General features: G+C 41.8%; 1 protein-coding gene across 1 annotated transcript in view; it reads left to right on the top strand.

The window, feature by feature from the left end:
* Positions 1 to 331: 331 nt before the first annotated feature.
* Positions 332 to 16,265, top strand: part of MTHFD2L (methylenetetrahydrofolate dehydrogenase (NADP+ dependent) 2 like) — a gene marked incomplete at its 3' end in the record, with an annotated part of 38,742 nt that continues 22,808 nt past the window's right edge. The window contains exons 1-3 of the mRNA XM_081998674.1: positions 332 to 644; positions 10,305 to 10,489; positions 11,763 to 11,885. Of these exons, the coding sequence (XP_081854800.1) occupies positions 508 to 644; positions 10,305 to 10,489; positions 11,763 to 11,885 (445 nt within the window). The 5' untranslated portion in view covers positions 332 to 507. The remainder of the gene's footprint in view (positions 645 to 10,304; positions 10,490 to 11,762; positions 11,886 to 16,265) is intronic.

Below are 16,265 nucleotides of genomic sequence, written 5' to 3'. Positions count from 1 at the left end.
TAACATTTTTTTGTTGTGCTCAGCATCACTGATTGTGAGAATATGCTCGCCTACATCTGCCAAACATTTTGCAACTGATGTACTTTTGAAGTAAAGCAATTCTTCAGTCACAATTTGCATAGTAAAATTTATCAAAAGCATTTGGCACCATCACCGGCAGCCGTTCTGCCACCACGCCCGAAGCGCTGCAGGGTGGCGCGGCCTGGGGAGGTGGGCAGGGGCTGTGCCGCTCGCCCTCTCAGCACACGAACCCCCGGGGTCTGCCAGCCGCGGGCCGTCCGGCGAGGGATGGCTTGGCCGCAGGTATCCGTGCCCTGGAGGCGCCGCCATTTCCCCGCTGCCGGGCGGTGGATTCACCCGCCCCGCCAGACCCCGGTCCCCGTCACGGCAGCTCCGCCCGGCCCTCAGCACCGCGCCCCGCCCTGCCGCGGCCGCGGGCCCGCTACTTGCCCTGGCTCCTCCCCTCGTCGCTGGGTTGCGACGGCGCTTCCGTCCGTCGGGACCGACATGGCGGCGGCGACCGCCTTCACCTCCTCCTCCGTGCTGCGCCCGGGCTTGGCGTCGCTGAGGAGATGGCGAGCCCTCTCGCGCCTGGCGCCCCGGGCGGCCTACGGCACGAGCAGCTCCCCTCGCAGCGCCGCCAGGTACGCCGCACGGCTCGGGGCGTCTTCATCCTCGCTCCCTCATCTTCCTCCTCCCGCTGCGGCAGGAAGCGTCCTGGGGAGCGGCGGGCCGGGCGGGCGCTGCGCGCGCCGTCGCCGCTTAACGGTCGCGCTGGAAGCCCGCGAGCGTGTGGCGGGCAGGGCGGGCGGCAGCCGCCTCAGGGGAGGGCAGGGCCCGGCCCGGCCCGGCCCGGCGGGCCCGTCTGCCTCCTCGATCGCCTCGGGGGTGGCTGCCCTTGCACCCCGGCTGGATTTGCAGTTCAGCCCTGTAAAATGGGGCTCCGCGGGGCCTGTGCCAGCGGGCACAGGCGGGTACCGGGAGGGCGGGTGGGCTGCGGCCCTGGCCTTGTTGGTCCAGTGGGCGTTGAGGGGCTGCAGTGAAATTGAGGGAGCCCTTGCGGGCCTCCTGCCCCGTCCCCGCGGGGAGTCTGGCTATTCAACGTTTGTTTGCTCCTGGTACCGTAAGGAGTCTGTCAGCTGATTTACACGGAATTACTGTAGATATTCGTTTTCCTGGCGTCCGGCATTATTTTTGCCAACGAGTCTTTTAGGTAGGTGGGTATTTTAATCTTTGCAAAAGAATATTACTGTCTGTGTGAGGGGACGTATGATGGTGACGGCCCATCCCATTGCATCTCGCTGTCCTCAGCAAGGCAGATGGCGTGGTACTGTGGTGCTCCTTTGTTAGTGAATGAATGAATACAAATCTTAAAATAGTAACGATTAAAATAAATAAATAAAACCCATGTGGCCATGCTGTGTGTCCCATAGCCCTGCAGTGGGCAGGGGTCTGCCAGTCTTTGCTGAAAGCCTGGGGTCCCTAGCGCGAGCAGGACGCTGTCTAACATGAGGACCGGCCTCCAGGCGTTGTTACCCCTGTGTTTCATTTAACGTGCTGGCCGGACTGAGCTCTCGCGTTGGTGTTGCGGCATGGCGATTACTAGCGCTTGTCTGGCTGTGGGTGGGAGGGTTTCAGCTGAGCTCTTGCTTGTCGGCCTTTTCATTTATACTGGAGTTGTCTTAAATACTGACCTGAAAGTTCGTTCCATTCGGCCGGTCACAAGCAGCCTACTCTGCAAGCATTGTCTTTGCTTTGTGTTTTCAGGCATGAAAAGATCAGTGAGCAGGACTGTGATAATTGAAATAAGTGTCTGGCCTCCGAGGTATTCTGTGTATCCTGTACAACAGAGTGTTCAATTGTGCCGGTTTTGGCACAAACAGCTGTATTTCTGGAACAGTGCATGCCTACTTCTCTTCTTTGCTGCTAGTAACTGTTTTTTCCAGTTCTGAGAGAAGTAGATGCTCCTGTAAAAAGGATTTTACACAGGTTTTCATGTGGTAAATATGGAACTGAGAAGATGCCGTCATGATGCCCCATATGATTTGGGGCTTTTAGTGTATAGGCTGATCTAAAACAGCAGCTGACACGTTTGCTTCTGTCTGTCCTGCAAGTCACTGGATGCACTGACAAGAAAAATTTAGTACGTGAAATACTCTGTTGCGAAGTCACGCAGAGTTCAGAGTAAGAGCGTTCCGTGAGTGGGTGGGATGATAGTGGGACAGGATGGCATAGTAACACGTGCTTAATCTGTCATTACACCTGGTCAAGTTTTTCATGTGGATGAAATTTAAATAATAATTCACTACTAAATTTTGAACTCTTTAATAGCTAGCAGTGGAATCTTCCTGTACAGTTGATGCTTTTAGTTTTCGTCTCATTCTTGTGTAATAGTTCCATCGAAGGACTTAACCTGTCTAGATTCTAAACCTAAGAAGCGTCAACATATTATAGTATTTGATATTTTTATATTTGACAGTTGTGCAAGATTTTCCTTACTTGAGAAAGATGTATGCACAGTCTTTTTAACAAGTAAATAGAACACTTTGAAGCCAATCCCACTGCAAGTAAAGAAAAGGGCAAGTTATTGGAAGTTTTCCCTTAGCTATACATTTAAAACTTGCTTTATTTTTTTTTCTTCAGTGAGAGTTAATTTTGTAACAGGGTGGTTTTGCTGAGTCAGAGTTATGAAGGTCCAAATAAAAAATCTGATAGTATTTACTAAGTTGTAGTGAAGTATTCTTGTTGGTATTTATTTCGTGTATGAAAATACTAGTTGATGCGTAGAAGACAAATTAAACTTGAATTTAGGAAGTCACAGATGTTTTCAAGGTGACCTTTGTTTTACTTTAACTGGTTGCTCAGGAGGTTGCTAGAATCGGGAGGTGAGCTGAATTTAAGTATGTTTTGTGCAGCAGGTGTGTATGTGTGTGCTGTGGCTTCATCTTTCCCCTGTAAAACTCTCAGCACCTTACATATCACATCTGGAGAAACGCTCAAAGCTTTAATGGTTGTTGAGCAAATCCAGAGACTTCAAAAATGTGGTACGAATCGATGGTGACTATGTAGCAGTAATTAGGTTCTTGATGAAATCTACTTCATGAAAATCAATCAGCTATGTTACAGAAAAAGTGATGTTAGTGCAACGTTTTCTTAGTTTGGGGAAGGTAATTGCTGGAGTCATGAAGGACAGAGAATAGTCTCGGAAGGAGGAGAACTAGAAACTTTTCCCTTTGGAATGGTAAATGACAGTGCATCGCCACCTCATTGGTTGCCTTTTTAGTATTTGTGTCTAAAGCCAGCAATGGTTTCTGCATTTTAGCCCCTGGCATTTAAACAAGTGTCTTTGAGTAACTTGGTAGGTAGTAGCAAGAAGACTGTGTTGTCGTACTGGGTGCATGTAAAATCTGTAGACTGTTGTGGTTTTTTTTCTGGTGCTGGCAGCAGCTGTCTTCGCAAATGAGATCTTATTTAAGCAAAGAGTTCTTTTGAAGAAATGGATGAACTATGTTTTGGGTGGAATGATGCTCCTGGCAGTTGTTTGTGCTTCTAGGATTTATTTTAAAGAAGTTGTTTCACTGTGCATTTCTTCCATGTGCTGTTAGGGTAATATTTAAAAATACTTAATGGTCTACCATCATGTGTTTCTAAAATTTAAACAAGTGTCTCTGGAAAAAATACGGTGTCTGCCAGTGTTTAGATATTTTCCCCATGTGTTGAATTGTTAACCATTTCTCATGTTGGAGTATTCTAGTAAATAGACAAATACGCATCTGCTTAATGAAACATTAATGATATGTTATTTCACCCCAGTTGCGTAGCCTCTTATTGTAGAGGCAGAGTGGAAAACTGGTCTTAGACAGTCTCAGAAAGCATGATGGGTGTGGGGTTTTTTTTGCCTGAATGTTGTTCTAGATGTGGGCTTGTTCAACCCCCAGAATATAATACAGGGAAAACCCCAGCTGATCAGACTTGCAGCACTTCGAAAACTGATCCACTTCTAATATATAAGTAGAATACTTTATTGTTTTTGCAAATGACTTTGAACTATTTTCATCATGGCAAACCAACTCAACATCTATTAAACAGCAGTGTTAAATGCGTTTGCTTGCAGGTACACAATAAAGCTTCAAGCATATGTATTTGGATGGTGTTGAAATGTTTTAGTTCTGGATGTTCAGTGCAGTCAGGCAAAGAAAAAGGTTACTGCTGAAGCATGTCAAGCTTTTATTCTCTTAATAGGTAATCAAACATTCTTCTAATCTGTCAGGGCCTTTTTTTTTTTTCTCCTTCCCAGTGAGGTTTTTCTTTGAAACTAAAACCACGCTTCTGTTACACAATAGGTGATGCATGTTTCCTTGATCTACTGAATTGGTACCCTCATCTAAAAATCTAGATGAAATTGTAAACCTGCTAATACTGATAATGATCAAGAGAAATAATAAATACTGCTATCTTCCTAGAGAATAGATGTGAAATGCCATCACATACTTGGCTACTTTTATGTGTCAAGTGAAGTTCAAGCAACAAAAGTTGGAGTAGCCAAATACAAGGTGTAAGAATAAAGGAATTAATTATGGTGATTAAATTTAATTTATTGAAACCTTTCATAGGAAGAACAGTATGTTGTCTTGGTGTAATAATGACCAGCTGAGATAAATTATCATCAAGACTGAAAGAATTAATTTTGGGACATCTCTAGATAGTCTTCACTTGTATGATGTATTGAAGCGTTGAGTTCTCAATTTATGTAACTGGAATGTGTATGGTTACCTGTAGATACTAAGTATTAGTGTTGGTTTTTTAATTTTTGTTCAGTAAAGTAGACTAGCAGAATGGTAATACAGGAATAGCTGCGAATTGTGGAATATCTAACCATATTAAAGAAGAACATAATAATCGTTATATTCCAAGTACCATAATGCTTATTTTACCCTTGGTTTTGGCCTTGGACTTGTAAAAATTTAGGTGCTGTCCAATTTCAGGGAAAACTGTTTGCTATTTATGAAGGTGATGTAAACTTTCAAATCGACTTGAAAACTTCTGCTAGGAAACATATAAGAAATAATGAACATTTCAACCTAAGTGGTGGTTCTTGCAGTGGTGATATTTACAGCTTCGTTACCTGTGTACAGAGGGGTTAAAAGATGGAATTTTGGTCCATGGATGGACAGTGAGTGAGAAGTAGATAGCTGAGAAAACCGCAGTGGAGGGGTTAAGAGATGGGATTTTGGTCTGTGAGAAAACTGCAGTTAGCATAGGAGAAAACGGATGGCTGGATGAGAAATAGATAGTATGCTGGGTGAGAGAAAACAGCCCACAGAGATAAGAAAGTTGATCAAGGCTAGGGGAGAATGTGGAAGTCGTGCAGTAATGGAGGAATATAAAGCCCAATTCACAGTTTTGTTTGCCTTGTAACGTTGTGCTGTTGGCTTGAGCATGGTTGATATGTGGCTGCTGGATGATGGTAATATGCTGCATGAACAAAGCCTATGAACCAATAGACGGGATGGCTGTGGCGCGTGCAGCGCGCCTGGCCAGCGGGTACATATGCCATAGGCTCCCTGTGTTGAGAGGTGGCAACCAAAGCGTGTTCCGACACTCACTGGCCACGTGTGTCGAAACCCGCTCCTCTGCAAATATGTAAATACTGGGATTTCCCGAAGAGCAGTGGGCTGGTGTACTGCGACGTCACCGTTGCCTCCGTGGGGACGCCCACGTAAAGCTGGCACCTACCAACTGCTGGGCTGAGCTTGTGGCGCAGGAAGATACAAGAATGTACAGATGGTCCATCTTCCTCACAGTCCTCAAGATGGTAAGACAATTGCTTTGCAAAACACCCTTAGTGTAATGGATGTCTTTAGTTAATAAAATGCTTGCTTTTTTCCCCTTGTAGTCTGTGTATATGTGTTTACGCTTCTCAGGAATCCTCAAAACCACCCTAAAACATTACCGAGATGGCATTTCTCAGTGTGGACTTAACCTACTGGGTGTGTGGAGTGCTTGTAATAGCCTGGGACTCGTGACAACTGGCACACTTGGTTTCTGAACCATTATACAAGTTGTTAGCCGTGTTCCAAGAAATAAGTGCGTTAGTGACACTGTACTGGTATTGGTCAGCTATGGGTGGTTGAGCCCATGTAGCTCAAGACAGGTGTATGATCATCAGCGATGAGCAGATGATGGGAGGCAGGCTTTTTTGCCTTAATCAAATAGCAAAATTTAGTGGGGCGGGGGCAAGTCATGAGATTGGCTGTTGTTTCCTTCCTTAAAAGAGAGAAGAGGGCATCTGTAACTTGTCAGGCTCTTTATCTGTAACTCTGTAGAGTAAGACTGTAAGAACCCTTTCACACTCCATTTCCCATTTATTCGGTCATTTCAGTTGCTGTGTGGTTCGTGGTTAGTCTCTAAAGCAAAGGCTGAAAGTTTTATCTAAAGATTTATTTTCCCTGTTCTTTGTCTTCATTGAGATTCTCCTTAAGACCTGGAGTCACTTTGAGAAGCATTTGCCATGAATGTACATGCTATTTACCATCTCGCTTCCAAGCACCTTTAAAAGTTAAGAACATGAAAAATAGAGCTACTCTTTGCATTGATACCTTTCTCAACTTCCTCAAAGTAGCCGTTTAGTTGTTCGAATGCCAAAGGAGGGTAGCTGTCTTAAAGCAGCGCCATCCCATAACTTCTTGCTAAGGTATAACTGTACTTGTTTTCTTCTGCACATGTGAACTCACCTAGAATCCTTTTGATCTTTTCTACCTGGGCTGCCCCAGAGTATGAATTTTTCAGAGTAGTCTTAAGGTGAAACATTTCTCTTTTCAGGCACGTTTTGTCTTTCATAATTGACTTTTGTGGAGACTTGTAGAATTTACTGTTTGTTCTCTTCAGAAAGATCTAGGTGTCAAAGAGCCTTATCACACTGCCTCCTGGTTAGGATATGTTACCTGTGTTTTGTCCTAGCTCATAATGTTCCTCTGTGTGTGAGGGTTTCTTCTTCTATAGTTGTGTGTGTGGTTTTGTGTTTTTAGCACTGTTTTTCTGTTCATTTGCTTTGGTTTTGGTCCTAGGATGACTGAGAAGATTGAACATGATGGGGTGAGAATGGTCAGACTGAAGTGAGGACAGATATTTGAAACGTAATGAGTCTGTGGCTAGACTTGAAGGACGAGGCATGCACTTAGAATTGTTTGCTTAAAGATTGGGAAAACTTATCCTTTGGCAACGCATTTAGAGTAAAAATAGCATAGAAATGTGATACACGTTTATATGGATTGAAAATACTTTTTGGCACCAAAATATTGTTAAGTTCTCATATTCTTAAAGGTATATGGCGTTGCTGCACAGGTGAGCATTAATTATTTATTTGGCATAATGAGTGCATAGGAAAAAAATGTCTTGTGCCAAAGGCAGGTATAGCTTGAAACAAGGACCTGGGACAGTTATGAGTTTATTTTAGCATATGTAGTCAGTCAGGTGTGGGCTTTGTAAGTGTCCTTTTGTAGTTGTGTGTACTTTCTGGAGGGTTGTTGGTTGCGTGATTGATTTGGCTTTTGTACAGATTCCTTTGGCCTAATGACCGTGTGATTGTGTTTAACAGCCCACTCTCATAGTCCTTAGGCTATACTGGCCTCAGTGCTAACATTTCAGCTATGTGTAAATAGTTAATCACAAGGAAATGCGTGCGTGTAGTACCAAGAGGTCTCATGGAATTAAAACAAGGGAGAGTTAAGAGCAAGGACTGAGAAACTAACCTTGAGAATAGAAACATCCTAGCAGGAGTGCTCAAACAAGGATGATAAGGAAAAATCGCTTGGCTACATGTGATTTATTACATGTAAATGTAGTAGATGGGTAGGGAGGTGGAGATTTCTCGGAAAATGTGTGAATATTCATGTCTTTAAGGTATATAAAGGATGAACTTCTGTTTCAAGGCACGCACGTTAGGAGGAGATATTCGCCATGCATCCGGTGCTGTAATAAAGATGTCTGCTTAATAACACTTTGATGTTACTGAGTTTTTATTTCTCTGAATCAAGCTAAAACATAAATAATGAAGATGTGAGAGACACATCTATGAAAATGAGCACATACAGAGCAGGCCATACAGGAAAAGAGTAGAACCACATCTGTTGGGTTAATTATTTTTCTTTATATATCTCTTTAAGTTAAACAGTACATAAACTTTTTTCTGCGAAGTAGCTAAGACTTGTATAAAATTGAAAGAAACAATGTATTCATGTTTTTTGTGTGCTAAGTATGTCTCTCATACTTGGCTTTCCTGACAAAGAGTCAGGTAAATTTTTCTCAGCAGAGTGTGTTTTTTTTTCTTTCTTTTTTTTATAGTAGACACTGTGATTTTTTTTTTTTTTAAAGTTATAATAACACCTTCTTGGTGTCACAACTGATCTGTAGTCCGTGCCAGATTGTGTCAGTTATCAAGTGTAGTCATGTTGAATTAATTTATTCAATTCAAAGCAGGAGTTCATAGTTAACACAGTTAACTATATTTATGTATCAAGTTAGGGTTCTTGGAGTTTCTTTGAGAAGATGAGAGGTTCAATTAGTGAAGGAGGTAGTGTAGATGAGACCTTGAACTGTGGTGGAACATGTCCCGTGGACGTGTAGAAGGCGACGAGCACCGGTGCTTGCTCACAGTGAGCAGACAGGCAGGGGGATGGAGAAGACTCCAGAGACCACGAGAGCAGCCAAGGTAAAATAAAGCTGACACTCGGAAGATCTGTATGAAATAGTACTTACAAAAGTGCTGTTCCGTGAAGACGCACTTGGTCTGTGAGCACTTAGCTGCTGAGGTGAGCATGGGGACTTGATAAAAGATATCAAGAGCTTTACCAAGGAGTAAGTCTTAATGTTATTGTCACCAAAGTGTTACTCAAGGATGAGGGTAGGGCTTGTAAGATTAAGCGAGGAATTCGACTTCCGTTCCTTTCTGCGGTGCCTCTGGAGCGCTGTTAAGGTTTACCTCATATGCCATTTTGAATTATTTTAAAATACAGCGATGTCATGTTACTGCTTACAAGTTGTTCACTTATTTGAAGGGGCTGAGCAGCAGTAGTAGAAGTTGGAGAGTTGGATACGGTTATTTCCAATCCAGAAAAATGTGTTTTCAGGTATCTTGCTCTTCCCTATGTATCAGAATCGTCATAGAATCCTCCTTCAGTAACCTAAAAGGTAAACTGGATTTCTTCATGTATCAGTCAGATATAGAGATTAAGTTTGGATGCTTTCTTTATGTAAGACGATAGGTAGTCTGTGATTTTGGGTGGTCTTGTGGTTGTCCTGTCCTTTGTGGTGTCTTCGTCGTCTGCTGCTGTTTCCCTGCCCATTCCCCCACTTTCTTCCACAGCCTTGTGCATTTAGCTTCCTTGTTCATGAAGATTTACTGAGAATGATTGAAACCGCACAGATTTCTGAAATAAGTAAAAGGCAACTTAGTCTTTTTGGGTGCTTGAAGTTATGGTTTTGAATCTTAGAGAATTCTTAAATTTAAATTAAAAATTGTTTTAAACGGGATCAGTGACAGAAGTTCTTGCTATCTTGCTTTTTGTCTCTTACTGCCTTTTCCCCCTCTAAACATCACCAGCAGCAACAATAAAGTTAGTATTTAAAGGCTGCTTTTCTGATGGAAAAAGAATTAACATCTTAGCATCTGAAAGTTATCCTTGCTGGAGGTTTCTTGTTTGTTGTGGTTTGGTTGGGATGCTGGGAGGTGGTTCGCATCCTTGGTTGGGGTGGTGATCACAGCAGCGCTAGAGGGAAAGCGGGGGGCTGAGGAGTTCTGGGAGAAGTTCAAGATGTTTGTCTGCTGTAGTGCTGGTTGAGGGACAGAGGAGGGTTACTCGTAAGACGGGGAATTGGATAAAAGAATAGTGTGAGTAATGCTACGTCAGATAAAATTTTGAAGGAAATTTGGCGAGGGAGTTGGGAAAAAATTCCTTAAAACCAGAACACTTAAGAGTGTAAGAATGTTCTCACGTTCTGTTCCCAAATGCGGGAGTTGACAGTTCAACCTGGCTGGGTACGTGTGTTGGGAAGGTGGGGTGTGTCAGGTGAGTTTCTCTCTGTATGCACCGATGGCACATTCCTGCTCTTCAAATAAGAGCGTGGGGAAACTCTTCTTTCCCCAGGTGGACTTGCAGTTTGTCAGCATTTTTCAAATAATATTTGAAATATTAGCAAATTAACTAGTCAAAGCATTTGCAAGTATTTAACACAGTAGATCACACACAAGTTTCTTGTTTATGAAATTTTAGACCTAAATATTGTGTATCTTTTTGTCTTTATAGTGATGAAGCAACCATTATCTCAGGGACAAAGCTTGCTAAACAAGTTTTGAAGGAAGTTCAAAGGGATGTAGAATCATGGATATCCTTTGGAAACAAGCGACCTCATCTCACTGTCATATTAGTAGGAGACAATCCAGCTAGTCGTATCTATGTCAGAAACAAGATAAAAGCAGCTGCAGCTGTAGGTATGTGTTATGTAATATAAATAATCCTTTGGTAAACACAAGATAATGTTATCTAATAATAAAAATATAAAGAAAAGCAGGGGGAAAGCCCCTTTATATCTTAATTTAATTTTGCGCTGTTTTATTCCTCACGTTCTCTGATGACCCTGAAGAAAAGAAGTTGCATTGACATGTGAAGAAAGTAGTTTTAATGGCGCATGAACGGCAGCCCTTTGTTCAGTGTCTTAAAGCGTTCTTAGGAAACAGTTTGCACCCTTACGGTTAGAAACTGGAAACTGAAGGAGAACACTGGGAAAGTTTTTTGGCAGTTAGTTGTCTTGGTGAATAAAGACTGTCAGAGAGAAGTCATGGCAGTTTTTAGTTGTTTCTGCAAGACACTGATCATTTCTGAATGTGAAATACTTGCTTAAGAGCTGTTTGTTTTTTTCAGTGGGTTTTTCAGCCCACCTCCAATTGTGGTAGCAAGCCCTACTACCCCGGAGTTGCCGGGAACAGTGACTAAGTAACCAGTTTCACAGGAAGATATTGAGAAGAACCTTTTTCTTCATAATGTCAGAAATTTCTTTATGACGTCTATCTTCATGTGCACCTGCTATATCTCATGGCATATCTGTCCTGTTGAATGCTTTAGCTCCGCTCTAGACCCAGGCAAGCCAATCCAAAACCAAGGCTTCACAGCTCTGAACACAAAGGACAAGCATAATGAAATCAAACAGTAAAGCTAAATGAGTGAATAACTGGGATAAAGCCCACTGACTGCAACATCTCATCTCCAAATGAAAGACTATCATTGCCTAAACGGGCAACTTCAGTGTTGCTGTCGGTGAAACTGCCATCTTGTGAAGTAACGTGGAAGATTTTCTTTTCTATTGATGAGTTTTGTCCCACAGAAGTAGAAAAGCTATCGGATAAAATGCCAGTAGTGCTACTGTAGCTTTATCTGTTCAGTTTCAGTTGTAATTCTCAAGAGCACAATTGTAGAAAAGTTACATGCTTTGTGTTGCAACTATTTCTAAATTGTTGTTTAATTTTGGAGTTAATGTGTCCAACTAGAGATTCATTTATCTTTTTCTGTGTGTTTCATTGCAAGATTATACTTGACATCTAGAAAGGCAGCATTCAAGACCAGACAGCGAAAGCAGAATTTTTAGCAAGTCCTTCATGGCTAAGACAGTTGTTAAGCATCGGACAGTTTTTTAGACAAAATGACTAAGCTATCGGTAGATAAATGTCCTGATACTAATATGTGTCTTCTGTTTTTGTTTTTGATCAGGCATTTCTAGTGAGATCATACTGAGGCCTAAAGACATTTCTCAGGAAGAACTCTTAGATATGACGGTAAAACTCAACAAGGATTCAAAAGTTAGTGGTTTATTAGTTCAGCTACCTCTCCCAGGTAGGTGACATCTTTTGTCCCCCTCCTCATATACGGTCAATGTAAGAGGAAAGAGTATGACAATTTTGGATTGTAAGTGTATCTTGGTGGCATAAGAAGATCTTGAAAGAGGACATGTGTAATGAAGGATTAGTTCAGACCTTAAGTTTTTTTGTTGTACACTAGCCTGCAGTTCATTTTAAACAAAAAAGCAAATTGAATCGTGAGAATCATTTCATACTGTCAACCTTGCCTTTTTTTCAAGTTCAGTCAGAATGCTATTTCAAGGAGTTTTCCTCCAGTCATGCACTTTATCCAGTTTATTTCTCTTTGTTTGTTTTGTAACACGTTGCACTGTGTTGCCTTGAACTCCTAGACCTTGGCCATATTTTCATCCCGTATGTCACGCGAAGGGATGCTATCTAGCGGATGATGCTACGGCCTTTCTCATGGTGATTCCAGGTTTTGCCTTAAACAATTGTTTACATTTTCTATGCTGCCACTAATGTTCCGGGTGAACTTTGTGCTGAGGTCCTAAAAGCCTCTACTATATTCTTGGTTTTTATTTCTCTTCTCCTAACTTGTAATAAAGTGTCACTAAAATAGCACTTGGCAGTAGCTGGCAAAATGATGTTTTGGCTGTGATAAAACTTGCAGTTTTCATCTAAATCTACCTAAGTCATCTTAGTTAAATCACTATATGCTTCCTAATGAAGAGGTACCTAAATTACTAGAGTCGTCGTAATAAATTGACTGGTTTGTTGGATTTCATCTGTCTCTGTTTCCAACTGTTGTCTTTTATCATATGTTTATACTGTGTGCTCTGAAGGGCAGGAGCTATCTTTTTGGCATGTATAGGCATGATTTCTAGCACTAACTGTGACTCCAGGGTTACTGTTTGTAAGTATCTCTGATGATGGTGAAGTTGAAGTCTCGGTCTTCGCTTTCAGACAGTTGTCGCTGCCTTTATTCCACATTTATGAAATGTCAAAAATTTGGGCAGGTGCTGAATGTTACAGAGGAAGAGATACTTTGTGCGTAGTTGTAATAAACATCAGCGTTGGCGTTTAGCAGGTTGTGCGCTGTGTTTTTTATGAAAGCTAGCCTAGATAGGCCACTGGTTGAAATAAGTTGGCCACAAGGTGGAAGTGTAACATAGGCAAGGAGACTACTATCTTGGACACTGAGAAACGAACTCTGGGAGCTGATGGCATGTAGCTGCTGTACTTTGAACAACATCTCTCCCACTATAAGCAGATTAGAAGAAACGGGTCATGTAACAAATTTTCATTTCAGCATTAAGAACTCGTGCAAAAGATGGAGTACAGACAGCCTAGGGATGGAAGTCTGTCTGAAGCGTGTAGCTTCACAGGAAGGAAACAGACTCATCCACTGGGCTCCCAATCCAATGTTGTGTTCCCCAGAAACATGGTCTCATGTGTCACTTGTTTTACTTGTCAGGTACTGCTTGCAGAGATGCTTTTTTTTTTTTTTATGAGGAGGATTGCTCTTGAGCTGTCTGCCTTCATGGCTACATAGTTCAACAGTAGACTTAAGTCTTGAAACTTAGTGAATTCAAACCTGTTCAACATTTGAAAAGAAAAAAACCCCTGAAGATAATTCTAATTGTGTCAGTTCAAATGTCTGATGCTAGTATACTTAAATGTTTAAGCCCTAAAGTAGTTGTTTGAAGATCCCTCTCAGGAACTTCGGTATGCCTGACACAGTAACTACAGGAAGACTAATTAGCTTTCCTCGAACCTACAAAAATTGCTAGTTTGAGGCCTGGCTGTTGCCTGCCTTAGTAAAATACTTAGAGTAATTTTATTGGTAGCAGAACTGTTTTCAGTATTGCTTTGTCTGTATAGTCAAGTTAAATATGCAAGTTAGCGCCAACTGAAAATGTTCAGCAAGTTCTTTCCATAATAGACGTCAGATACAACTCTGATTACCGAGTTACTTCTTTTCTCCCAAAGGAACTTCAGAAACGGAAAGGCAAAAAGCTACGTTAGCTCATTTTCCAAGGTTATTTGGATTTGCATTGCAATGGAAGGAGACAAAGCCTAGAAATTGTCATAACTTTATCAGTGGAAGCTGCTTATTCCAGAGTTGGGCTTTGTGTAGGGGTTTGGGTTTTTTGCAGTAAACCACACACAGGTGTGGCTGTTGATCAACTTGGGGATAAAAATAGAAGCAGAAAATAGCTTTGTTCTCTTTTACTTTTGTGAGCTGGAGCAACTTAACTTTGAGGATTGTCATCTTTGCCTGGGGAAAACTTGCTTTCTGTGCACCTTCTGAGTACATTACTTCTGATGTGGTAATGGTGTTGTGGAGAGTTTCCAGTATCTTTTTTTTAAATTGCCTGCAAGATGGTGATGAAATGTTAGATATTTAGTTGTGATAGAATGTGAAAAACTAAGACTTTTCTTAGTTGCAATCAGCAAAGTAGTATCAGAGAAATTACTACAGGCGTGAAGTCCCTTTGTTGCGAAAGACTGTGCCAGCCTAAGCGTAGCCTGCTTTGGTGGAATTGACTCTCCAAATTGTAGCAGTGTCCCAGTATAGCTTCTCAAAATTATTTCCAGGGAGCTCATTGCTGCTGCTGAACAGGTTTCTCCTTGCTCTGTGTCTCTATTTCTTGATCCATGTGGTATGTTTTTGAATCCCTTTGCTGCTACGTTTTTACTGTCATCAGTCTTCCCTTTTGAAAAGCTGTCTTTATTTTTTGTATCTCAACATTAGAGGCACATGTTGCTTATTGTGCAAATAAGAGTCTTTGCATATGTGTCGGAGTAGCTCAGCAAGTGATGGCCCGTGTCGCCTTGCAAGTTTACTCAATAAGTGAAAGGGTGAGTGCAGAGAGGAACTTGGTCTGGAGAGTAGCTTGGAATGACAGCCAGTAAGTTTGTATGAATATCGGTTGAGAGGAGGCTAAGCACGGTCGATGAGACTGACAGTAACACACTTAAGAAATCATTTTGCTCCCCTGGAAATAAATGAGGCTATCTGCAGTGAAGTGGAAACGAACCAGCAAAATAGCTTTCTTGAGGCAAATAAAATCTACTCATTAGGTAACATAGTAACTGTTTATACAGTTTGAATTGGTTTTGTTTGTCTGTTTGGGGATGGCCTGCCCCAGATAGTCTTTTAGAAGTGTCTCTGATGAGGCAAGGAAGGTGTCCACATCCTCTTTTCTGAGGCCCATGTCAGCCTACTTGTCTCCAGCTGTGCAGCTGCGTTTCTTCCCAGTACTACGTGCCCTTTTCTGAAGTTCTGCGAATCAGTTTTGAGTAGGGAAAAAAGCAGCTGTGTAAAGCGTGACTTCCTTCCCTTTCACATGAGTGTATCTATTCTCTGTCTGTTTCTGGCAAGCTGAAGGCAGACAGCAATGAGGACGTCTTTGTCAGAGCCGTCTTCTGTCCTATCCCAGGCGCAAAGAAAAGCGTGGCTGCTGAGTAGTCGTTTGATGAGCAGCTAACTTGACAGACTCACAGAATCATTGAGGTTGGGAAAGACCACTAAGATCATCAAGTCCAACCGTCAATCCAACACCACCATGCCCGCTAAACCTTGTCCAAACTTGCATAAGGTTATCGAGGTTTTTTTTTTCAAAAAATGCTTAAGAGGTTACTTCCAATTTAATTCTTCTTTGTTGTTTTCATTCACTAAGTTGACATCAAAACAAGATTATGGTTGCCTTCAATCTGCACTGGCTAGTTTGACTTCTGAGAGGCTCTTTCGTCAAAGTACTTAACGTCTTAATTTCCGCAGACCTTTCTCATTAGGATTCAGAAGGTAACTTCCTCCTGTCTGAAAATGGAGAATTAAATCGTAAATCAAAACAGTCTGGTTTAACTCTAGGGTTTTTTTAATTGTATATCTTTTAACAAGACATTACCACGTTTTAAGTTTTATAATACGCGTGACGTCTTTTAATTAGATGGCTCCTTTTAATGCAAAATCACAAAATACCTGGGTAGAGCTAGTTGACTACTAAATTCAAAGATCATATCTCTGTCTTCAAAATATTTTTACTGGGAATGTCTGAATTCCATAATCAACACTCATTTCCCTTGATTTATCTTTTTTTAAACATCTCATTATGCTCCCTGAATTCAACATTGGGACGTATTGCCTAGAATGGGCATTGTATCATTATGTAAAAGATGCTGAAAATAATCATTCTGAGATGGAAGTAAAGCTGGAAGTGTAATGCTGGAAGCAGTTTGGGACGTTATTCAACAATGAAGCAATAGACTGAAATTGTGACTGAAGTACCACTGGGGAAATAGATTTATTAAACAAAGTTTGCTTTTTGGGTCAGTATGGGGGTGTTTTGTAAAGCTGATCCTCTGGAGTGTCTTTACTTATGCAAACTTGATACTTGAGTTTGTAACTTTG

This window comes from Phaethon aethereus (assembly GCF_964289735.1).
Source record: "Phaethon aethereus genome assembly, chromosome: 4".
Taxonomy (NCBI): domain Eukaryota; kingdom Metazoa; phylum Chordata; class Aves; order Phaethontiformes; family Phaethontidae; genus Phaethon; species Phaethon aethereus.
This window is presented reverse-complemented; position numbering and strand designations above follow the sequence as displayed.